The sequence below is a fragment of the Heterodontus francisci genome, chromosome 30 (assembly GCF_036365525.1).
Source record: "Heterodontus francisci isolate sHetFra1 chromosome 30, sHetFra1.hap1, whole genome shotgun sequence".
Classification (NCBI taxonomy): Eukaryota; Metazoa; Chordata; class Chondrichthyes; order Heterodontiformes; family Heterodontidae; genus Heterodontus; species Heterodontus francisci.
In genome coordinates, this window is record NC_090400.1 from 58,728,631 (window position 1) to 58,754,194 (window position 25,564).

The window sequence follows — 25,564 nt, forward strand, 5'->3', positions numbered from 1 at the left end:
TGTCGGCCCACAAGTTTATTTCCCTTAAGTGCCCATACAATTTCCTTTTGAAATCATTTATTGATCGTCTCCACTTCCATCACCCTTGTAGGCAGTGAGTTCCAGGTCATTACCATTCGCTGTGTTACAAAGTTCTTTCACACATTCCCCCTGCATCTCTTGTCCAAAACCTTAAATCTGTGTAGCCTTATGGAAACAGCTTTTCTTTGTCAGAACCTTTTACACCTTTATCAAATCTCCCTGCAATCTTCTTTGTTCCAAGGAGAACCCTAGATTCTCCAACTTGCAACTAAAATCCCTCATCCCTGGAAGCATTCTGGTAAATCTCCTCTGCACCCTCTCAAAGACCCTCACATTCCTCCTAGTGTGGTGACCAGAACTGGACACAATACTCCAGTTGGGGCCTAACCAACGCTTTATAAAGGTTCAGCATAACTTCCCTGCTTTTATACTCAATGCCTCTATTTATTAGATTAGAGATACAGCACTGAAACAGGCCCTTCGGCCCACCGAGTCTGTGCCGACCATCAACCACCCATTTATATTAATCCTACACTAATCCCATATTCCTACCAAACATCCCCACCTGTCCCTATATTTCCCTACCACCTACCTATACTAGTGACAATTTATAATGGCCAATTTACCTACCAACCTGCAAGTCTTTTGGCTTGTGGGAGGAAACCGGAGCACCCGGAGAAAACCCACGCAGACACAGGGAGAACTTGCAAAGTCCACACAGGCAGTACCCAGAATCGAACCCGGGTCCCTGCAGCTGTGAGGCTGCAGTGCTAACCACTGCGCCGCCCTATTTATGAAGCCCAAGATCCCATATGCTTTACTAACCACACTCTCAATATGTCCTGCCACCTTCAACGATCTCTGCACATGAAACCCCAGGTTCCTCTGTCCCTGCAAACTCTTTGGAGCTATGCCATTAAGTCTACATTGCCTCTCCCTATCCTTTTTGCCAAAATGCACCACACATTTCTCTGTATCCATTTCTAGCTGGCCATTGTCTGCCCATTCTGCTAGCCTATCTGGTCCTGTTGCAGTTGATTGGCATCACCCTCACCGTTTGTCAGTGGTGTTAGTTAAGGGACAAATATTGACCCTAGGACAATAACAGGAGAGAACTCCCCTGCTCTTCTTTGAAATAGTGCCGTGGGATCTTTTACGTCCACCTGAGAGGGCAGATGGAGCCTTGGTTTAACGTCTCATCCAAAAGACGGCACCTTTGTCAGTGCAGCTGTGCCTCAGTACTGCATTAGAGTGTCATCCTGGACTATGTGCTCAAGTCTCTGGATTGGGGTTTGAACCCATCAATTTTCTGACTCAGATGAGAGGGAGTGCTACCCTCAACAGTTCAATCGAGACACGAGGATTGCAGCCTTGGTTTATTTTGTTACAGCCCCAGTCCTCTGCATGGACTCACCAAGAAACGCTTTGGCTGTGAACTTCACCTTCCGGTGCCATTGGATGGTCAGCTTGAGGTCGCCTTCAGGGAAAGGGCTGGAGGGATCCATACTGTGCATCTCCGTCATCACCTTCTCAGTCCCGTGTACCCAGGGGTCAACAAAGGCCGCGACCTCCAGGTCAGACACCAGCCAGGTCAGCAAGGCCTTGCGCATGGGTGTGTTGGCGTAGAGCCGTTGAGAGCGCTGCACATACATGTTGATGTTGGTCTGCTCCAGGGCGGCGTACAACTCCTCAATCTTGCGGGCAGGCAGTAGCTCACCATGTTGCTTCCTGAGTGCTGTCACCCGGGCATCCAGCAGCTGCAGACGCTTCGCGCTCTCTTTGCTCTCGTCCTTCATCAGCTCGTAGTCGTCGCGCAGCTTGACCTCGAAGACGTTGTCCAGGAAGATGAAGGAGAAATGGCTGACATGGAGGACCAGGTCGGGGGGCAGTGAATCCGCTGCCCTTTGACCCTCCTCTGGCCCTGCCCGCCCATGCAGCATCTTAAGCCATTTCTGTACATCCACGCACTTGTCGAAAGTTCTGGAGAAATCATAGCGGAAGGGGAACTCCACAGCAATGCTGGAAAACCTGATGGTCCACAGCTCGTTCCTATACGAGCGCAGAGAGTCCCTCCGGGCACGTTGCACCGGGAACTCGGCCCGTTCTCTCTCCAACTGCCCGACCAAGCCCTTGAACAAGAAGATATCGTGCCCATCGAAGTTGAGCACCAGCTGCGATGACTGAACCAGCCCCTCAACAGCGTTGAGCGAGCTGACAAAATTCTCCACCCGCAGCTGTGTAAACTTCCTCGCCGTCACGTGCGCTGTGACCATCAAACTCTTCAGATCAAACTCCAGGCTCAGGGACCTCCTGCCCTCTCCTCCCACCGTCTGCTCACTCATGCTCGACAGCTGCAGGGCCTTGTCCAGGGTCTCCAGCAGATGCACCATCTCTCGAGTGTGCTGGTACAGGTACATGTGGCTGACTGGATCCCAGTGCATGGTGATGTCCTCAAAGGAGCTCAGCTGAAACAAAACGGAACTATTAGACACACAGTTTACCACTTCCCTCGGTCCCCAAGCCTCCCACCGCCAAATCCAGGTGTTGATCATGCCTCAATAGGTAGTACTCTCTCTCTCTCCCGCTCTGCTGATGCAGTACAGAATGAGTTCAAACCTCATGCCAAAGACCGGAGCACAAATCCTAGGCTAACGTGCCCATTGCAGTACTGAGGGAGTGCTGCACAGTGGCAGGGTCAGTACTGAGGGAGCGCTGCACAGTGGCAGGGTCAGTACTGAGGGAGTGCTGCACTGTAGGAGGGTCAATACTGAGGGAATGCTGCACTGTCAGAGGGTCAGTACTGAGGGAGTGCTGCACTGTCAGAGGATCAGTACTGAGGGAGTGCTGCACTGTCGGAGGGTCAGTACTGAGGGAGTGCTGCACTGTCGGAGGGTCAGTACTGAGGGAGTGCTGCACTGTCGGAGGGTCAGTACTGAGGGAGTGCTGCACTGTCGGAGGGTCAGTACTGAGGGAGTGCTGCACGGTCGGAGGGTCAGTACTGAGGGAGTGCTGCACTGTCGGAGGGTCAGTACTGAGGGAGTGCCGCACTGTAGGAGGGTCAATACTGAGGGAGTGCTGCACTGTCAGAAGGTCAGTACTGAGAGAGTGCTGCACTGTCAGAAGGTCAGTACTGAGAGAGTGCTGCACTGTCAGAAGGTCAGTACTGAGAGAGTGCTGCACTGTCGGAGGGTCAGTACTGAGGGAGTGCTGTACTGTCAGAGGGTCAGTACTGAGGGAGTGCTGCACTGTCGGAGGGTCAGTACTGAGGGAGTGCTGTACTGTCAGAGGGTCAGTACTGTCATGTAAGATCTGAAACCAATGCCCCATTTGCCCTCAGGTGAATGTAAAAGATTTCACAGCCACTATTTCAAAGTGTAAGGAGTTTTCCACTTTGTCCTGGCCAACATTTTGCCATTATCCAACAATAAGTTATATTTAAATAGTGCCTTTAATGTGATAAAATGTCCTGAAGCACTTCACAGGAGCATTATAAAACAAAATATGACACCAAGCCAAGCAAGGACATTAGGTTCGCTTAGTCCAAGAGGTAAGTTTTAAGGAGCGTCTTTTTTTCAAATTCAATCATGGGATGTGGGCATCGCTGGCTAGGACAGCATTTGTTGCCCATCCCTAATTGCCCTTGAACTGAGTGGCTAGCTGGGCCATTTCAGAGGGCATTTAAGAGTCAACCACATTACTGTGGATCTGGAGTCACGTGTAGATCAGACCAGATAAGGACAGCAGATTTCCTTCCCTAAAGGACATTAGTGAACCAGATGGGTTTTTTTTTACAACAATCGACAATGGTTTCATGGCCATCATTAGACTAGCTTTTTAATTCCAGATTTATAATTGAGTTCAAATTTCACCTTCTGCCCTGGTGGGATTCGAACCCATGTCCCCAGAGCATTAGCCTGGGGGTCTGGATTACTTGTCCAGTGACACAACCACTACACCACGGCCTCCCCTTTTAAAGGAGGAGGAGAGAGAGAGATGGAGAGGTTTAGGGAGAGAATTCCAGAGCTTAGGACCCAGGCAGCTGAAGACACGGCCACCAATGGTGGAGCAATTAAAAATGGAGACCTGCCAGAGACCAGAATAACAGCAGCAAAGAGATCTCAGAGGGTTGTAAGGCTGGAGGAGGTTACAGAGATTTGGAGGGGCGAGGCCATGGAGGAATTTGAAAACAAGGAAGAGCATTTTAAAATCAAGACGTCGTTTGACCGGCAGCCAATGCAAGGCAGTGAGCACAGGAGTGATAGGGGAATGGGACTTGGTGCAATTTAAGACCGGGGTGGCAGAGTTTTGGATGACCTCAAGCTTACAGAGGTAAAATGTGGGAGGCCAGCCAGGAGAAGGCTGGAATAGTCAAGTAAGAGGTAACAAAGGCACGAATGAGGGTTTGAGCAGTAGATGAGCTCAGACAGGGTCGAAGTCAGGAGATGTTATGGAGGTGGAAAAATGTGGTCTTAATGATAGCACGAATATGTGGTCAGAAACTCATCCTGGGGTCATATATGATACCTAGGTTGCGACTGGTTTAGTCTCAGACTGTTGCCAGGGAGAGCGATGGAGTCGGTAGCTAGGGAACAGAGTTTGGAGCAGGAACTGAAAACAATGTCTTTTCAGTTTTCCCAATATTTAATTGGAGGAAACTTCTGCTCATTCAGTAATGGATGTTGGAAAAGCAGTCTGATAATTTGACAACAGTGGAGTCGAGAAAGGTGGTGGTGATGTAGAGCTAGGTGTTGTCAGCGTACATGTGAAAACTAATGCTGTGCTTTCGGTTGGTCTTACTGAGGGGCAGCATGTAGATGGGAAATAGGAGGGGACCGAGGATAGATCCTTGGGGGATCTCAGAAGTAATGGTGCAGGAACAGGAAGAGAAACCATTGCAATTCATTTCTCAAGGGCAATTAGGGATGGGCAATGAATGCTGGCCTTGCTCACATCCCAAGAGTGAAAAAAAGAACAATGAAACTCTGGCTCTGATTAGATAAATAAGAATGGAACTATACAGGTGCAGTCCACCCAGCTGGCGACACTGGAGAGGCTTTGGATGAAGATGGTGGGGTCAACTGTGTCAGAGGCTGCAGACAGGTCGAGAAGGATGAAGAAAGATGGTTTGCTTTTGTCACAGTCACATAATTAGCAAATTGCAGTCTGTGCACAAACTGGCTGCTGTGTTCCCACATCACAATGGGCATGATAGGCACTATATAAATGCAAGTACTTTTTTTGTAACCCAGAGGTAGAGAGGCTAATTGAGATGCTCTCCTCCCCCATTGCAATAACTGTGTAACTGCTGGAAACACTCAATAGCAACTTGTATTTATGTAGCGCCTTTAACATTGCAGGAGCTTCACAGCAGCCTTATCAAACAAAGTCTGACACTGAACCACATCAGGACATATTGTGGCCAATGAGCAAAAACTTAGTCAAAGAGTTAGGTTTTAAGGAGTCTCTTAGGGGAGGAAAGCGAAGTGGACAGGCAGAGAGGTTTAGAGAGGGAATTCCAGAGCTTGGGGCCGAGGCAACTGAAGGCAAGGCCGCCCATGGTGGAGTGATTAAAATCAGGGATGCACAAGAGGCCAAAACTGGAGGAGCGTAGATGTCTCATTGGGTTGTGGGGCTGGAGGAGATTACAGAGATAGGGAAGGGCAGGGCCATGGAGGGATTTGAAAATACAATTCCCCTATGTACAAGATAGATAGACAGATAAAAGATAGGAAAAAAGAAAAACGGGTAGATGATAAACAATTGCCACCTCAATTTTGTCAATGGAGGGTGTTCACCTTTTAGTTCACACATTTCGCGTGTCACCTGACTTTAATTAACAGGCCTGGCTTGTTAGGTGTTAAACAGCCTCACGCTTCATCGTCGCAATCTCGGATTTCTTACCTCGAACGACCAGCTGTGCATGAAGAAAGCTGTGGAGAAGAGGGACATCGTGAGGAGAGGATCGGGGGTATCTGAGGTGCTGGACCAGAGTTCCACACTATCCTCTATTCTCTTCACCACTGTTAGATACAGCCTCTCCACTTCACAGATGAAGCTCTCGGTGTTGTTATCAATGGACAAGGCTTTGACCTTCAGAACGCTGGCACCTGCATGACAGGAGAGAGCAGATAGCTCAACATTGAACATTAGGTTTCAACACCCACCCCAAACTCAACCTCCTGACCCTCCGGTTAATTTCTTTTGCTCCTCTTGGTGGGATTCAGTTTCTACTGATGCCAAACAGCTCACCCAGGTGTCCACCCTTCAGGTGGTGGGTAGACAGTGATTGTTGGCAAGGTTTTCAGCCAGTGGGGAAAAGGAGAGGGCATTGAAACTGAGCCCAAACCTTTCCTGATAACATCTGCACTCCCCAGTAGGGTCAATGAATAGTGATTGGTGCAGGAGCTCCTGCTGATTGCCCCAGTCCTTAGCCAAGGGCCACTGAAGCACCGTCCAAACCCGTGACCTCTACCAACGAGAAGAACAAGGGCAGCAGGTAAAATGGGACCACCACCACCTGCAATTTCCCCTCCAAGTCACACACCATCCTGACCTGGAACTATATCGCCGTTCCTTCACTGTCGCTGGGTCAAAATCCTGGAACTCCCTTCCTAATAGCACTTGGGAGTACCTACACCACATGGACTGCAGCGGTCCAGAGATGGCAGCTCACCACCACCTTCTCAAGGGCAATCAGAGATGGGCAATAAATGCTGGCCTAGCCAGTGACGCCCACATCCCAAAAATTAATCAAAAAAAAATTTGGCATCAGCACTTTAGGCTGAGGGGGTGGGGAAAATCAGTCAGGGTTCCTGCTGCCGGCCACTATCCAGTGACTTCCTGCTAGAAAGCATGTGTAGAGTCTGCCTGGTAATCACTGGGAGAATCGACTGGAATTCTGTGCAAGAAGCAGGGCACAGAGGGTTAAATTATACAGACATGTCATGTAAACTAGGCTTGTATTCATTTGAGTTTAGATGGTTAAGGGGGTGATCTGATTGAGGTGTTTAAAGGGATTTGACAGGGAAACTATTTCCTCTGGTGGGGAAATCCATAACAAGGAATTAGAGCCAGGTCGTTCAGGGGTCAAATCAGGAAGCACAATAACTTGAACCACACTCCCTCCCCCAAAAGGTTGTGGATGCTGGGGTCACTTAGAGCTTTCAAGACTGAGATGCATAAACTTTTGTTGGGTAAGGACATTAAGGGAAATGGAGTTAAGATACAGACCAGCCACAATATAACTGAAGTGTGTTCCTATTGAATCATACAACGGTTACAGCACAAAAGGAGGCCATTCAGCCCATCAAGCTAGTGCTGGCTCTCTGCAAGAGCAGTTTAACTGGACACACTCAGCCTCCCTTTCCCCATAGCTCTGCAATTTTTTTCCCCTACAGGTGCTTATCCAATTCTCTTTTGAAGGCCCCGATTGAATCTGCCTCCACCACAGTCTCAGGTCCCGCATTCCAGATCCTAACCACTCGCTGCGTAAAAAAAGTTTTTCCTCATGTTGCCTTTGGTTCTTTTGCCAATCACCTTAAATCAACGCCCTCTCGTTCTCGACCTTTCCACCAATCGGAGCAGTTTCTCTCTATCTACTCTCTCGACTGCTCATGATTTTGAACAGCTCTGTCAAATCTCTTCTCAACCTTCTCTTTTCGGCCAGTGGCTGGGAGATGGAACTGGAGAATAGCCCCAGCTTCTCCGATCTACTCATGTAACTGAAGTCTCTCATCCCTGGAACTATTTTGCAAATCTTTTCTGCACTCTCTTTAAAGCCTTCATGTCCTTCCAACAGTGCGGTGCCCAGAACTAGCCCCAATACTCCAGTTGAGGCCGAACCAGTGCTTTTTAATCCAATATGATCTGATTGAATGACGGAACAAGCTCGAGGGGTGGAATGACCAACTCCAGTGCCTAAAAATCAGGGATCAAACAAAGGACCAGGGATCAACTCCAACCCACCTGCTGTGCTGGACAAAAAGAATAGAGTGATATCTTCCAGCTTAACGTTTATCTTACACAGATGAACCTCTGATCCACCATGAAAATCCGAATCCAGATTCACTGATGAGCGTTCACTCTCCAGCCTCTCTTCCAGATGTTGTTTCCTGTCTCCATGGATCAGTGACAATACTTTGGACAAACACTCCATCGCTGTGTCCGAAATCTCCACTTGCAGCTCACTGACCGTGCCGTCCAGGTTTACAGTGTTGGCATAATCCCCGGTAAAGGACTGCGTCTGACTGTAACTCCCCTAGAACCAGAGATGGGAGATTCAGAGGCTGGCCTTCTGTCCCGAGAACAAGAGACCCCAGCTTCATGCACTCAGTTCAGTCCTCCACAGCAGCCGCCCAAGACAACAGCAGCCGGTCACTCATCCCCTCATCACAACCTCTCACAATGTGACAAGCCACGGTCACTATCCAATCATTCAGCACGACATGCCATGGTCACTATCCAATCACAGTGCAACATACTTCTGTCCCTCTCCAATCAGAGTGTGATTCCTACACCCACCACCACCACCCCCCCCCCCCACCAGCTGCCCCCCCCCACCAGCCCCCCTCCCCCAGCCCCAGCAACCCCCCCCAACCACCAACCCCCCCCACCCCCCAACCGCCACCCCCCCAACCCCCCACCTGTCCAGGAAGCAGCTTACCTGTAGGTTCAACGAGTCCACAACAAGAGCATCTCCCCACATGTGTGTATTGACCGGATGGGGGGCTTTTGGAATCTGTGACCCCTCACCCACCCGCCACCAAAGATTCTTCACTGCCAGGTTCCCACGCCAGTAAGAGCAACGGGTCTTCAGATGCTGGGTGTCTGTGTGGTGACAGAAGGACCCATTGTAATCACCATGGTCTCACAGGATACACTGAATCCACACAGTCCCACAGTAAAAGGGTCATGTAAACATTGAAACTCAAAACTAAAACTGACCACAATCCACAGTGTAGCTCTCCCATATTGCCTACCTGTGTAGTGTGCATCCTGTTCCATGTGGGAACTCCAGGACACTTCTCATATCCTGGACAACTACATGTGCAGGAAATGTTGTCAGTTGCAGCAGCTTGAGCTCCGGGTTTCGGAGCTTGAGCAACAGCTGGCGTCACTGCGGGTGCATCCGTCAGTTTGAGAGCTTCGTGGATAGCATGTTTATAGATGTGGTTACCTCATAGCTTAGGGGTACGCAGGCAGAGAGGGAATGACAGGCAGTCAAGAAGGACCAGGCAGATCCCCTGCAAGCATCCCACTCTCCAACCAGTATTCAGTTCTGAATGCTAGAGAGTGATGGCTCCTCTGGGGAGTGCAGCCAGAGCCTAGTCCACAGCACCACAACTGACTCAGCTCTCCGGGACGGGGGGAGCAAGAGGAAGATTGGGAAAGCAATAGTGACAGGAGATTCGATAGTTAGGGGCACAGACAGGTGTTTCTGTGGACATAGATGTGAATCCAGGATGGTGTGTTGCCTTCCTAGTGCCAGGGTCAAAGATGTCACTGAGCAGCTGCAGAGCACCCTGAGGGAGGAGGGTGAACAGCCGACGGATCGTGGTCCATATTGGTACCAATGACATTGGATGAAAGTGGAATGCGGGCCTGCAGGCAGAGTTTAGGGAACTAGAAAAGAGAGGAGCAAGCGGGACCTCAAATGTAATAACCTCCGGATTACTTCTGGTACCCACAAGTGAGTATAGAAATTGGAGGACAGAGCAGGTGAATGTGTGGCTAGAAAGATGGTGCAGGAGGGAGGTCTTTCGATTCCAGGAACATTGGGACCAGTTCTGGGAGAGATGGGACCTGTACAGACCGAACTGGTTGCACCTGCACAGTTCTGGGACCAATGTCCTTGTGGGATGGTTTGCTAGTGCTATTAGGGATGTTTGAAACTAACTTGGCAGGGGTGTGGGAACCAAGAGATAATATTAGAGAGGAAAAACGAGGTGCACAGAGAACTGAGGGAGACAGATAGCACTAGAGTCAGAAATAGTAAGGTATTAGGTTGGGTCAGAGTAAGAGGGAATGTAATAAGGTCTAAATTAGGGTTACTATGCGAACATATGGAGTATGGAAAATAAGTCTGGTGAGCTTCAGGCTCAGATAGCCACATGTAAATATGATGTTGTGGTGATAATAGAAACCTGGTTCAAAAAAGGGCATGACTGGGTACGAAATATTCCTGGATACAAGCTGTTCCGGAAAGATAGGGAAGGAAAGAAAGGAGGAGGGGTAGCAGCATTGATTAAGGAGAACATTAAAGTGATGGAGACAGAGGATGTCAGGGAGGGGTCAAGGACAAAATTTATTAGGTTGGAGTTGAGAAACAATATAGAGTACAATTGTGTTATTGGGTGTATTCTATAGGCCACAAACAACTTTGCAAGGAAATTACAGAGAAGTGTAAGAATTATAGAGTAATTATAATGGGGAACTTTAATTATCCTAATATAGACTGTAATTGTAATAGTGTAAAGAGCAGAGAGGGGGAAATGAAGTGTGTTCAGGAGAATTTTCTATTTCAGCGTGTTTCCAATCCAACGAGGAAGGTAGAGCAAACAAATCCAGAGCTCCCTGGATGACGGAAGAGATAGAGAGTAAGATGAAGCAGGAAAAGGGTGCCCATGACAGTTGTCAGGTGGATAATACAATTCAAAACCAGGCTGAACACAGAAGGTTGAGAGGGGAAGTGAAAAAAACAAATAAGAGAAGCAAAGAGAGAGTATGAGAGGAGACTGGCAGCTAACATAAAAGGGACTCCAACAGTCTTCTTTTTGCATATAATTAGTAAAAGGGTGGAAAAAGGAGTGGGGCCAATTAGGGATCAAAAAGGGGATTTATGCATGGAGGCAGAGGGCATGGCTGAGGTACTAAATGAATCTGTCTTTACCAAGGAAGATGATGCTGCCCAAGTCATAGTGAAAGAGGAGGTAGTAGGCACTGGGTGGACAAAAAATTGATAAAGAGGAGGTATTAGATAGGTTGGCTGTACTTAAAGTCGATAAGTCACCAAGACCGGATGAGATGCATTTAAGGATACTGAGGGAAGTAAGGGTAGAAATTGCACAGGCACTGGCCATAATCTTCCAACCCTCCTTAGATACTGGGGTGGTGCCAGAGGACTGGAGAATTGCAAATGTTACACCCTTGTTCAAAAAAGGTGCAAGGATAAGTCCAGCAACTACAGGCCAGGCAGTTTAACCTCAGTGGTGGGAAGGCTTTTAGAAATGATACTTTGGGGCAAAATTAACAGTTACTTGGACAAATGTGGATGAATTAAGGAAAGCCGGCACGGATTTGTTAATGGCAAATTGTGTCTAACTAACTTGTTTGAGATTTTGATGAGGGGTAACAGCGAGGGTTGATGAGGGTAATGCAGTTGATGTGGTGTATGTGGACTTCCAAAAAGCTTGTCAGAAAAGTTAGAGCCCATGGAGTAAAAGGGACAGTAGCAGCACAGATACAAAGCTGGCTGAGTGACAGGAAACAAAGAGTAGTTGTGAACAGATGTTTTTTGGACTGGGTGTAGGTATATAGTGGGGTTCCCTTAGGGTCGGTGTTAGGACCACTGCTTTTGTTGATATATATTAATAACCTAGACGTGGGTGCTCGGGGCACAATTTCAAAATTTTCAGTTATACAAGACTTGGAAGTGTTGTGAGCTGTGAGATGGATAGTGATAAACTTCAAGAAGACAGAGACAGGCTGGTGGAATGGGCAGGCAAGTGGGAGATGAAATTTAATGCAGGGAAGTGTGAAGTGATTCATTTCAGTAGGAAGAATGAAGAGAGGCAATATAAAATGAAGAGCACAATTCTAAAGTGGGTGCAGGAGCAGAGGGACCTGGGGGTATATGTGCACAAATTATTGAAGGTGGCAGAGCAGGTTGAGAAAGCGGTTAGTAAAGCATACGGAATCTTAGGTTTTATAAATAGAGGCATAGAGTACAAGAGCAAGGAGGTTGTGATACGCCTGTATAAAACACTGGTTCTGCCTCAGCAGGAGTACTGTGTCCACTTCTCGGCACCACACTTTAGGAAGGATGTGAAGGCATTAGAGAGGATGCAGAAAAGATTCACGAGAACAGTTCCAGGGATGAGGAACTTCAGTTACATGGATAGATTGGAGAAGCTGGGGCTGTTCTCCTTGGGATAGTGCAGATTAGTATAGATTTGGTAGAGGTGATCAAAGTCACAAAGGGTCTGGACAGAGTAGATGGGGAGAAACTGTTCCTATTGGCCAAAGGATCCAGAACCAGAGGGAACCAATTTAAAGTGATTGGCAAAAGAAACAATGGCGACATGAGGAATAACATTTTTACTCATCGAGTGTTTAGGATCTGGAATGCGGAACCTGAGTGTATGGTGGAGGCAGATTCATTCAAGGCTTTCGAAAGAGGATTGGATAATTATTAGAATAGAAAAAAATCTGCAGGGCTTCGAGGAAAAGGCAGGGGTGTGGGACTAGGGGAGTTGCACTTGTACAGAGTCAGCATGGATATGACGGGCCAAATGGTCTCCTTCTGCGCTGTAACCATTCTATGATTCCAGTTGGGTCATCACAGGAGGCCCGAGTTCCTAATTAATTTAAGCAGTACAAAGAATCTTACAGCACAGAAGGAGGCCATTCAGCCCATTGTGCCCGTGCTGGCTCTTTTGAAAGAGCTATCCAATTAGTCCCACTCCCTCCCCTCGGCCCCAGATCATTCCCTATAGCCCTGCAGTTGTTCTCCCTTTTCAAATATTTATGACTCCCTTTTGAAAGTTGAATCTGCTTCCACTGCCCTTTCAGGTAGCACATTCCAGATCACAACAACTCACTGCGTGAAAAAAGTGCTCCTCACTTCTCCCTCTGATTCTTTTGCCAATTACCTTAAAGCTGTGTCATCTGGAAAAAAGAGACAGACAGATGCAGAGAGAGAGAAAATCAGCGAGGAACAGACAGAGATAGAGAGCAAGAAGGGAAAAAAAAGGCAGAAAATGTGAAAGAGGGAAAAAGAGGCACACACAGATTGGGAGAGAGAGAAACAATAGAGAAAGAAATAACAGGACAGAGAGATAGGCAAACAAATAGACAGAGAGGAAGTTAAAAAAGTCAGAAACAGAGAAGACAAAAATAGAGACAGACAGACAGACAGGGTGAGAGAGAGAATGTCAGAGACATAGCGAGAAAACAACAGCAAGACGGAACCAGCAACGTCTGAACTAATATATTAGAAACCTTTCATCTGTGTGCAATTTCTGGCAAATTTTCAGTTATGAATTGTTATGCCCACATTTCTAAAGGCAGCTGCAATTACACGTTCTTACAAACTCCAGTGTAATTACAACATGACAGTTTACATAGACAGCTACCATTGTAAATGTGCACACAATAATTTACATGAAACTAAGGACTGAATGTACGACTTGAAAAGGAAACTGAGTTTCACTTACTCAGTCCAGTCCAATTATTTCCCACTCCCTAAACCTACTTCACCGAATTGAGTCTAATAAGATAATGGTTATGTTACGGGACTAGTAATCCAGAGGTCTGGACTAGAGACACAAGTTCAAATCCCACCCCGGCAGCTGGGAAAATTTCACATTTCAGTTAATAAATAAAACTGGAATTATAAAGCCAGTCCGTAATGGTGACCATGAAACTAATGGATTTTTGTTAAAACCCATCTAATTCACTAATGTCCTTTAGGGAAGGAAATCTGCCGTCCTTACCTTGTCTGGCCTACATGTGATTCCAGACCCACAGCAATGTGATTGACTCTTAACTGCCTCTGAAATGGCCCAGCAAGTCACTCAGTTGTACCAAAACTGCTATGCTGGCAGTGGTTCAAGAGGCAGCTCACTACCACCTTCTTAAGGGCATTTAGGGTTAAGCAATAAATGCCGGTCTTGGCAGCAATGCCCACATCCAGTGAAGGAATTTTTTTTTAAAATCCTGCCGACTATGCTTTAACATAGAAGTGATATCCCTCGACGTGCTGTGAGCAATACAGGAGATTCATTCACTCATGAAAGGTCCTGGATATAAACATTTCTCCTTCTGACCGATGTAGTGCCAGGATCAGCAAGGAGTCAGGGAGGGGAGATTAATGACGTGATGAAGCAAAGTTCAAATAAAATCAGTTCTTAAGAAATATCCTTACCTGCAATAACAGAGCCAAAGCCCAGTGCAAAGGCTGGTGTGTCAAGGAACTGTAGCGAGCTGCTCACATTCGACAGTGAACAGGTGATGGTGATGGGGATTCTCAGCCAAAGAAAGTGCCTAATTAAACACAGAATAAAACCAAAGTGAAAGTGGGATCCCAGGTAGCATCAGTCACACCTCGTCGCACTAGGCTGGGAGAGGGGTTACCAGTTCCACAGTGCAAGGGAGCTGGACTAACATCAGCAGTGTGTACCATCTACAAGGTGCACTGCAGCTATCACCAAGGCTCCTTAGACAGCACCTTCCAAACCCACGACCTCTACCAACTAGAAGGACAAGGACAGCAAATGCATGGGAACACCACCACCTGCAAGTTCCCCTCCAAGCTATACACCATCCTGAATGGAACTATATCGCCGTTCCTTCACTGTCACTGGGTCAAAATCCGGGAACTACCTTCCTAACAGCACTATTGGTGTACCTATCCCACATGGACTGCAGCGGTTCAAGAAGGCAGCTCACCACCACCTTCTTGACGGCAATTAGGGATGGGCAATAAATGCTGGCCTGGTCAGCAACACACACATCCCAGGAACGAATAAAAAAAAAACACAGGGTGCTGGGGGAGGACAGAGGGGTTACTGAGTGACAGTGAGAAGGAGCTGGATTAACGTTAGTAATGATAGTCATTAACACAGGGTGCTGGGGCGGGGGGCGGGGGGGGGTGGGGGGGGAGTGAGAGGGGTTACTGAACTTGGCAGTGATATTAAGAAAAAAAAGTACAGAATGTAGAAGCACTGACTGAGTGTGCAAGTTGACACAAACCTTTTACTTGCAAATTTAGGCTTTGCTGATTTTTCTGACAATAAGACAAGCCAGTGTGAAAACTCGGAGTGTCGATAGTGAACAATGCAGGTGTGAACAGTGACTGAAGCAGAAATATCAATGCCCGTGATCTGAAAAACAGAAAACAGGAAAACAACTTCAGCTCCATCGCACACTAACCGACTTGCACCGACTTACCCAGTGAGTTGTGATCTGGAATTCGCTGCTTGAAAGGGCGGTGGCAGCCGATTCAATAGTAACTTTCCAAAAGGATTTGGAAAATACTTGAAGGGAGGGAAAACATTTGCAAGGTTATGGGGAATCAGCAGGGGAGTGGGACTAATTGGATAGCTCCACCAGAGTGCCAGCACAGGCATGATGGGCTGAATGGCATCCTTCTGTATCGTTCTATGATTCACTCAGCAAGGATTCCTGGTGAGAACACTGATCAGCTTTAGGTAGTGATGGTGCAAAAGGTGAGCTTCCCTTCAGCAGGGTGTTCCCAGATAGTATTCTGCCACCCAACCCACGCTAAAGTGTCCCCGGGGGTCACCCTCCTAATCCCAGCTCTGCTGGCAAAGTTAGGGCAAATGGGGAGCTGGGAAATTAAATGTGTGCGCCAGTCAGTTTGGTCAATCTTCTGCCTCTCTGATATTCAGCAGATTTAGCATCTAAATGCCTCCATGGGCTCGCCCGTTCCTATCTCTATGATCGCCTCCAACCCTCCGAGATCTCTGCACTCACCTAATTCCGGCCTCTTGTGCATTCCCAATTTTAATCACTCTACCATTGGCAGCCATGCACTCAGCTGCCTGGGCCCTAAACTCTGAGATTCCCTCCCTAAACCTCTCTCCCTCGCTACCTCTCGCTCTGCCTTTCAGATACTGCTTAAACCCTACCTCTCTGACCTCTTGGTCATGGCCTCAATATCTCCTTATGTGGCTCAGTGTAAAGTTTGGTTTGATAAAGCTCCTGTGAAGCACCTTGGGATGCTAAAGCCGATTTATAAATACAAGTTTTTTTTATTCATTCTTGGGATGTGGTCATCGCTGGCTAGGCCAGCATTTGTTGCCCATCCCTAATTGCCCTGGAACTGAGTGGCTTGCTAGGCCATTTCAGAGTGCATTTAAGAGTCAACCACATTGCTGTGGGACTGGAGTCACATGTAGGCCAGACCAGGTGAGGATGGCAGATTTCCTTCCCTAAAGGACATTAGTGAACTAGATGGGTTTTTACAACAATTGACAATGGCCACTATTAGACTAGGTTTTAATTCCAGATTTATTAATTGAATTCAAATTTCACTATCGACCGTAGTGGGATTAGAGCCCATGGCCCCAAAGCATCAGCGTGGGGTTTGGGTTACTAGTCTAGTGACAACACCACTGCGTCACCGCCTCTCTTCCAGTTGTTGCTGTTGATGTCAATCCATTGTAGCTGGAACTAGCTGACTCAACACATATTGAGAATTGAATGCCAGGCACCTGCGTCACTGTCTGTGGCCACAGTGAAAGGCAGCTCTGAGGCTCCCTGGTGTCATCGCCAAGACTCACTCACCTGCAAGGAACTGCTGAGCTTGCTCAGGGTCACAATCCGTTGCCGACTCTGGGACAGCAGCAGTCCATCTAAGGCAGGAAGAGAGAGAGAGAAAGGAGACAGGTCAACAAACAGCTGGCAATGCGCTCTGGAGCTGCCCCATTCCTTTAAACAAGTGGTTCTCAAACATTTTTGGTTGAAGGACCCCTTTCTAAACGATAATACAATATCCATAATATGAAAGTGCTGCATGTAAAGAGTGTTTCAAAAATGCTTTTAAGAACACAGGTATTTACTTAGATATCAGTGAGACGGGTGTGCGTGCGCTCCCCTCCTAGATGCGACAGTCAGCCCACTCCGGGCTGCACATACAGTGGCCGCACTCTGCTCCCGTCTCCCAGCTCACACCAAGGTTGCCTCCGCTCGCCACTCATTTGCTTACTGCTGACCACAGCATCCTGTGAGGTCACTCACGAGGCCCACCCAAAAGGTCAGCCCTGCTTGATGAGCAATTTCACATTATTTCATGGACGCATTGGAGAGTCTCTTCAGTCCCCAGTTTGAGAACCACTGCTTTAAACCAGCAGCATACAGAGGCAAACATCACTGAGCGGGGTCCCTCACAAGAATACACTTTTCTAACGGGGATTAGACCGCGCCGTGCCAAGTGATGCCATGCACCGCGACAAGGTACTGTCCTCCGATGGTCCTAACCTTCTAGGGTTAGCTGGATACTCATGGGCGGAAGGAGGAGATGTGGCATGATCCGATAAAAGTCTTCAGGCTCATAGCGGAAATTAAGCAGCTTCAGGTTCCAGTTCAGATGTCTAGGAAAAACGAGAAGGCTGCAAATCAGATCCAGCAGCACTACTGAGGGATGCAATACAGCCAGAAAATGCAGACACAAGGAGGTCCCCTATATCCCAGGATAATCCAGGCCAAAAGCAACGTGTAGACTCACATGTGTCAGCCCTGGCTCAGTGGATAGCACACTCTCCCCTCGGAGTCAAAAGCCATGGGTTCAAGTCCCACTCCACCGACTCAAGGACGTAATCCAGGCTGAGAGTCCCAGTGCAGTACTGAGGCAGCGCTACATTGTCAGAGGTGCCATTTTTCACGAGATGTTAAACCGAGGCCCTGTCTGCTCTCTCAGGTGGACATAAAAGATCTTATATCACTATTGGAAGAATTGCAGGCGAGTTCTCCCCGGTTTCCTGGCCAATACTTATCCCTCAACCCATGTCGCCAGACTATTTGGTAATTATCTCATTGCTGATTGTGGGATCTTGCTGTGTGCAAACTGGCTGCTGTGTTTCCTACATTACAACAGTGACTACACTTCGGAAGTATTTCATTTGCTGCAAAGTGCCTTGGGGCGTCCTGATATCATGAAAGGCACTATAGAAGTACATGTCTTTCCATTCTTTTGCCCTGAGCTGTGTGCATCAGTACCTCTGTTGGCTGTTCAAAGATAGCATGATGCTCGTATCCTCCATCTCCAGGGAAATGACTTGTGGCAAGTAGTCCATGAATGCAGGTCTGGTAGCTAATACACCGATTGCTTTGTCATCTCCTGTTAGAGGTGTTGGGAGGGGAACAAGAGGTACAAGAAATGAGACCCTTAATGAACATGTCACAGTGCATATCAATGCAATCGTGCAGAGGAAGGTTGGACTGAATCCTTACCCTGGGCCATTCACACAAAAAGTAAATTGGTCATACACATATAAAAACTTTGTTTAGTCGATAAATACGCTGGAACATTGGAGGAGGCTGTTCAGCCCCTCGAGCCTGTTCCACCATTCAATGAGATCATGGCTGATCTGTATCCTAACTCCATCAATCCTCCTTGGCTCCATAGACTTAGTACTCTCGTTTAGCAAAAATCCATCAATGGCAGATTTAAAATGACTGATCTTGAGCATCTACTGCTTTTTGAGGGAGAGAGTTCCACACTTCAACCACCCTTTGTGTGAGGAAGTGTTTCCTAGCTTCTCTCCTGAATGACCTGGTTCTGATTTTAAGATGATGCCCCCTCGTCCTGAACTCCCCCCACCAGCAGAAATAGTTTCTCTCTCTCTACCCTGGATACACATTGTGTGTGACATCTCTGTACTGTATCCTTACAGGTTTGTTACAGGAGATTAAACAGAAGTTACTACAGTGAAACAGGCCATTCACAGCCCAACCAGTCCATTCTGACCCTTATCCTCTATCTAAACAAATATGGTCAATCACATTTACCTGCCCTGTTCACATTTCTTTTTAACCCTGACCTATTACAAGGTATTAGTAAGATTTTACAGAACAGACACCGGCCATTTGGCCCATCTGCTCCGTGCTGGTGTTTATGCTTCACATGAGCTTCCTCCCACCCCCTCTTCATCTCACCCTATCAGAATATCCTTCTATTCCTTTCTCCCTTGTGTGTTTATCCAGCTTCCCCTTAAATGTATCTATATATTTTTTTATTATTCATTCATGGGATGTGGGTGTCACTGGTTAGGCCAGCATTTATTGCCCATCCCTAATTGCCCTTGAGAAGGTGGTGGTGAGCTGCCTTGTTGAACCGCTGCAGTCCATGTGGGGGAGGTACGCCCACAGTGCTGTTAGGAAGGGAGTTCCAGGATTTTGACCCAGTGACAGTGAAGGAACAGCGATATAGTTCCAAGTCAGGATGGTGTGTGACTTGGAGGGGAATTTGCAGGTGGTGGTGTTCCCATGTATTTGCTGCCCTTGTCCTTCTAGTTGGTACAGGTTGTGGGTTTGGAAGGTGCTGTCTAAGGAGCCTTGGTGCGTTGCTGCAGTGCATCTTGTAGATAGTACACACTGCTGCCACTGAGCATCGGTGGTGGAGGGAGTGAATGTTTGTAGATGGTCTGCCAATCTAGCAGGCTGCTTGGTTCTGGATGGTGTTGAGCTTCTTGTGTGTTGTTGGAGCTGCACCCATCCAGGCAAGTGGAGAGTATTCCATCACACTCCTGACTTGTGCCTTGTAGATGGTGGACAGGCTTTGCGGAGTCAGGAGGTGAGTTACTCACCACAGGATTCCTAGCCTTTGACCTGCTCTTGTAGCCACGGTATTTATATGGCTACTCCAGTTCAGTTTCTGGTCAATGGTAAGCCCCAGGATATTGATAGTGGGGGATTCAGCAATCGTAATGACATTGAATGTCATGGGGAGATGGTTAGATTCTCTCTTGTTGGAGATAGTCATTGCCTGCCACTTGTGTGGCGCAAATGTTATTTGCCACTTATCAGCCCAAGTCTGGATATTGTCCAGGTCTTGTTGCATTTCTACACGGTCTGCTTCAGTATCTGAGGAGTCACGAATGGTGCTGAACATTGTGCAATCATCAGCGAACATCCCCACTTCTGACCTTATGATTGAAGGAAGGTCATTGATGAAGCAGCTGAAGATGGTTGGGCCTAGGACACTACCCTGAGGAACTCCTACAGTGATGTCCTGGAGCCGAGATGATTGACCTCCAACAACCACAGCCATCTTCCTTTGTGCTAGGTATGACTCCAACCAGCGGAGAGTTTTCCCCCTGATTCCCATTGACTTCAGTTTTACTCGGGCTCCTTGATCCCATACTTGGTCAAATGCTGCCTTGATGTCAAGGGCAGTCATTCTCACCTCACCTCGAGTTCAGCTCTTTTATCCATGTTTGAACCAAGGCTGTAATAAGGTCAGGAATGGAGTGGCCCTGGCGGAACCCAAACTGAGCATCACTGAGCAGGTTATTGCTAAGCAAGTGCCACTTGATGGCACTGTTGATGACACCTTCCATCACTTTACTGATGATTGAGAGTAGACTGATGGGGCGGTAATTGGCCGGGTTGGACTTGTCCTGCTTTTTGTGGACAGGACATACCTGGGCAATTTTCCACATTGCCGGGTAGATGCCAGTGTTGTAGCTGTACTGGAACAGCTTGGCTAGGTCAGTACTGAGGGAGTGCTGCACTGTCAGAGGTGCCGTCTTTCACATGAGATGCTCAACCTGGCTTCCCTGTCAGGTGAAATTAAAAGATCCCATCACCACTATTTGAAGATAAGTGGGGGTGTCACTGCAATTTCCTGTCTCAACCACAAAATAAAACATAGGTAATTGGTTATTCACCTCATTGCAGATTGCAGAGGGTGCTGTGCACAATATAGCTGTAGCACACGCTGACAGAATGATGCTGACTGCAATCCAAAGTAACTCACTTCATGTGATGTGCTTGAATGCCTCGGCTCCTGTTGTAGATTATACAGAGATAGCTCTGAATACCAACATCAATGAGTACTAAAGCTGCGAGGGGCAGTGGGGGGTCAGCATTTTACAGATGACAGGGGCGTGGGGAGGGCCGGTCTCTCTTACCTGCCTTGGTCGTTTCGGGACTTTCCTGCTTCATGTCAGCTTTGTCTTGCGATACATCAGGCTGCAACAGCACCGTCTGCAGTATGGTCGAACTGAAGATCCCCTCATGCAGCTCAGTCTGCAGAGTCTGGACAGTAACCTCCGTGCTGAGGGCCTTCAGGTACGGCAAGCTGACGTTCACAGTGGCAGCAAGGCTCAGGGACAAGTTGACCAGACAGAAATCCTCCTGCAAATCACAATCAGAGGAACAAAACGAGTTGGAAATATAGCAGGGAGTGGGGGGGGGGGGGGGGGGGGGTGCACTGTGATCACTCAAAGCAGCTTATCATTACATTGAGAAATTATTCCTCTCTCCATCACTGGTTCGGCCCCAGCTGGTGTAGCGTGTTCAAATCTGGGCACCGCGCTTTAGGAAGGATTTCAAGGTTTTGGTACAGAGAAGATTTACCTGGTTCCAGGGATGAGGGCCTTCAGTTATCTGGGGAGACCGGAGAAACTGGGATTGTTCTCCTTAAAGCAGAGAAGGTTAAGAGGAGATTTAATACAGGCGTTCAAAATCATAAAGGGTTTTGACAGAGTAAATAAGGAGAAACTGTTTCCAGTGGCAGGAGGGTCAGTAACCAGAGGACACAGAGTTAAGATAATTGGCAAAAGAACCAGAGGGGGAGATGAGGAGAATTGTTTTTTTTTTTTTACACAGTGAGTTGTTGTGATCTGGAACATGCTGCCTGAAAGTAGAAGTAGATTAAATAGTAACTTTCAAAAGGAGAATTGGATAAATTCTTGAAAAAGATGCAGGGCTATGGAGGAACGGGACTAATCGGATGGCCCTTTGAAAGGGGCAGCACAGGCACATGGGCCGAATGGCCTCCTCCTGTGCTGTATCATTCGATGCACAGATTAGGGAGGACTAGGGTACACAAGTTTAAACTATGAAACAGTAGGCATTTACTGGGATGTCGAGGAGTCTTCCATTCCCAGGGAGTGGTGTGCCTCTGGAACATGTTGCTGACTGGCATGGTAGGTGCTAATTCTGTGCCTTCAAGAGGGAGCTGCATCGGTTCCTGACTGGGGCAGAGATCACATCAGATAGAAGGTATGTATCTCTGTAGATAACACACGGTCCGTGTGATTTCCTGGACTGGTTGCAATCGCCTGTGGAGGTCCGAGAGGAATTAGCCCCCGGGTATTATTTCCCGTACTGCCCCTGGGTTTTTTGCCACCCCCAGATAATGACATGGGCACGGGGAGCGGGCGGGAAGTGTTTAGTCACAGTGCTCCAGCCTTCACGGTGTGGAGGCCGGCTGGACGAAGCAGCTGATCTACTCCTGTCCGTCAATTTCATCAGTTCATATTTTAATGAAGAGACAGAGATGCTGCATGACTGTATGATCCAGGCCGACACAGCAGTAGGAGAGGGACTGAGGGAAGTTACGTAGTGTTACACAGGCAAGGTAAAGTTTAGGTTTAGAATGCTGCCCTGTTTGTAGCCCGGAGTACAGGGTGTCGGGGTGTGTCCCACCACTGTTCCTGCCCAGGTCCTGACGCTCTCATGGGCTTCCCCCAGGTCAGCTTGGTGCATTCATTGGCACTTTCATTTCAAAGTCCGTCTCATTGCCTGCCCAACAGCCAAGTGAGCTTCCTGCCGACACAATAACGCTCCGAGTTTCCGAACATTTCAGAATCTTCTCCGCTCACCGGCAGCATTCCCAATCAGAGACTGGATTAAAAGGACTGAGTGAAGCAAAGGAAGAGGGATGGTGAAGAGAGAGAAAAGAGAGGAGAGAGAAGGAGAGGAAAGAGGGGCAAGAGAGACACCAGGCATGTGGTTGGAGGCCTGGGATGTCAGTCACCTACACTGATCCAACAGTCACAAGCTGAGACCACCCACCCCACCCCACCCTGGCAAAACCACCAGAGCTACCGATATCCCAGAGCAGAGTCGCTCCAACGCTCAAGCAGCAGCAGAGCTCCCAGCTCCTGCTGGGGTTTTCGGGGGCTGTGGCTGCCTCAGTGGGCGGCTGGACTCACCATCTCACTGCTCTTCATTATCTTGCTGTTCAGCTTACTCACTTTGCCCTCGCACTTGATGCTGAAAAACAGGCAGCGCCTGGTTAGACTCAGAGCTTTTTGTTTTTGTTACTAACAAACAATTCTAGTTAGGCTTTCCCTGGTGGCCCTATTAGTTCCCCAGGTGTAGGTGACTTACACAGATCAGGATCCTGAGGGTGGGACACACACACACATACTGAGACAGAGAAACACAGATTACACCAGCAGTCACCGGGCAATGATAGAGCAGGAACTCTAGCTGATATCAATCAGCCACCCCACCCACAATCCAGGAGCTCGGAGGCTGCCTGTAAAACTCCACCTGCTGCTCCAGTAAAGATCTGGGTCAGCCAGCACAGCCCAGGGAGGGGCGCAGTGTGGTAAACCCTGCATTGCCTCGGCTGGAGAGCTCGCTGCTGTTACTGACCCAAGTGCAGAATCTGTCCCACAACGTGTGACAAAGGCCTCACTCACTCACCTGTTCCCGTTACAGCTGAGCACAAAGGTGCAGTTTGTTATTGCCACGTGCCAGAGAGCCTCCTCAATCCAGGCATTTAAAACCATCGCATTCACTGAGTGGACATGGACTGACAGCAGCTGTGGGGGGAAAGAGAGAGAGAGAGAGAGATGCAGTTTTACACGAGTCTGCTGACACTCCCATTGGCCGCACGCTGATAGTGGATGTCTAAGTTAATCAGTCAGTTTTCTTGGGATTGTTCAGCTGCCTTGGTATCTCGGTCAGTCACCTGAGCCCAGCAACAATTCCAATTCCCGATATGGAGATCTCACCTGTGACAACATGCGAAGCACGGAGGGTTGGAGGGTCATTCTCCTTTCCACTCTGCTTTCTCTGGGATTGGCCGCCAGCTCAGCCCGACTCTGGGAGATTTCCTTTAAATCGGCTCGACATCGGATCTCGCCCACACACAGAGCAAAGTAGTGGCTGTAACGGAGAGGTCAGGATTGGACGGTAACTGGAGGCCAGCAAAACCAGAGCACAACCCTCAGTTTCGTCCCTCTTCATTCTGTTTCCAGCTGGACCCCCTCCCTGGCTCCAAACTAACCCCCCGGCTCTAGCCGATACCTCCCTTTCACTCCACTCACAACCCTGGACCTGGCCAAGGGAGGGTGGGAGGCGGGGAGAGATGTGGGAGAGGAGGGGGGAGAAAAGGGGAGTACGGAACAGGAAGGTAAAGAGGGGAAGAGAGAAGAGGAGGTTGGGGGGGGGTGGCGGGAGAGAGGGGAGGTTGGGGGGGGAGGGGGAAGAGAGAGGATGGGGGGGGAAAGAGAGAGGATGGGGGGGGAAAGAGAGAGGATGGGGGGGAAAGAGAGAGGATGGGGGGGAAAGAGAGAGGATGGGGGGGGAAAGAGAGAGGATGGGGGGGGAAAGAGAGAGGATGGGGGGGGAAAGAGAGAGGATGGGGGGGGAAAGAGAGAGGATGGGGGGGGGAAAGAGAGAGGATGGGGGGGGAAAGAGAGAGGATGGGGGGGGAAAGAGAGAGGATGGGGGGGGAAAGAGAGAGGATGGGGGGGGAAAGAGAGAGGATGGGGGGGGAAAGAGAGAGGATGGGGGGGGAAAGAGAGAGGATGGGGGGGGAAAGAGAGAGGATGGGGGGGGAAAGAGAGAGGATGGGGGGGGAAAGAGAGAGGATGGGGGGGGAAAGAGAGAGGAGGGGGGGAAAGAGAGAGGAGGGGGGGAAAGAGAGAGGAGGGGGGGAAAGAGAGAGGAGGGGGGGGAAAGAGAGAGGGGGGGGGAAAGAGAGAGGAGGGGGGGGAAGAGAGAGGAGGGGGGGGGAAGAGAGAGGAGGGGGGGGGAAGAGAGAGGAGGGGGGGGGAAGAGAGAGGAGGGGGGGGGAAGAGAGAGGAGGGGGGGGAAGAGAGAGGAGGGGGGGGAAAGAGAGAGGAGGGGGGGGAAAGAGAGAGGAGGGGGGGGAAAGAGAGAGGAGGGGGGGGAAGAGAGAGGAGGGGGGGGAAGAGAGAGGAGGGGGGGGAAGAGAGAGGAGGGGGGGGAAGAGAGAGGAGGGGGGGGGAAGAGAGAGGAGGGAGGGGAAGAGAGAGGAGGGAGGGGAAGAGAGAGGAGGGGGGGGAAGAGAGAGGAGGGGGGGGAAGAGAGAGGAGGGGGGGGGAAGAGAGAGGAGGGGGGGGAAGAGAGAGGAGGGGGGGGAAGAGAGAGGAGGGGGGGGAAGAGAGAGGAGGGGGGGGAAGAGAGAGGAGGGGGGGGAAGAGAGAGGAGGGGGGGAAAGAGAGAGGAGGGGGGGGAAGAGAGAGGAGGGGGGGGAAGAGAGAGGAGGGGGGGGAAGAGAGAGGAGGGGGGGGAAGAGAGAGGAGGGGGGGGAAGAGAGAGGAGGGGGGGGAAGAGAGAGGAGGGGGGGGGAAGAGAGAGGAGGGGGGGGAAGAGAGAGGAGGGGGGGGAAGAGAGAGGAGGGGGGGGGAAGAGAGAGGAGGGGGGGAAGAGAGAGGAGGGGGGGGGGAAGAGAGAGGAGGGGGGGGAAGAGAGAGGAGGGGGGGGAAGAGAGAGGAGGGGGGGGGGAAGAGAGAGGAGGGGGGGGGGAAGAGAGAGGAGGGGGGGGGGGGGAAGAGAGAGGAGGGGGGGGGAAGAGAGAGGAGGGGGGGGGAAG

At 49.2% G+C, this 25,564-nt stretch overlaps 1 protein-coding gene across 1 annotated transcript in view; it reads right to left on the reverse strand.

The window, feature by feature from the left end:
• Window positions 1–25,564, reverse strand: part of LOC137346845 (bridge-like lipid transfer protein family member 2) — an 84,675-nt gene that overhangs the window by 52,923 nt on the left and 6,188 nt on the right. Inside the window, 13 exon segments of the mRNA XM_068010779.1 lie at window positions 1,436–2,486; window positions 5,923–6,128; window positions 7,987–8,278; window positions 8,684–8,847; window positions 14,165–14,283; window positions 14,992–15,122; window positions 16,549–16,616; window positions 17,242–17,354; window positions 17,980–18,100; window positions 20,895–21,120; window positions 22,926–22,986; window positions 23,425–23,543; window positions 23,736–23,889. Of these exon segments, the coding sequence (XP_067866880.1) occupies window positions 1,436–2,486; window positions 5,923–6,128; window positions 7,987–8,278; window positions 8,684–8,847; window positions 14,165–14,283; window positions 14,992–15,122; window positions 16,549–16,616; window positions 17,242–17,354; window positions 17,980–18,100; window positions 20,895–21,120; window positions 22,926–22,986; window positions 23,425–23,543; window positions 23,736–23,889 (2,825 nt within the window).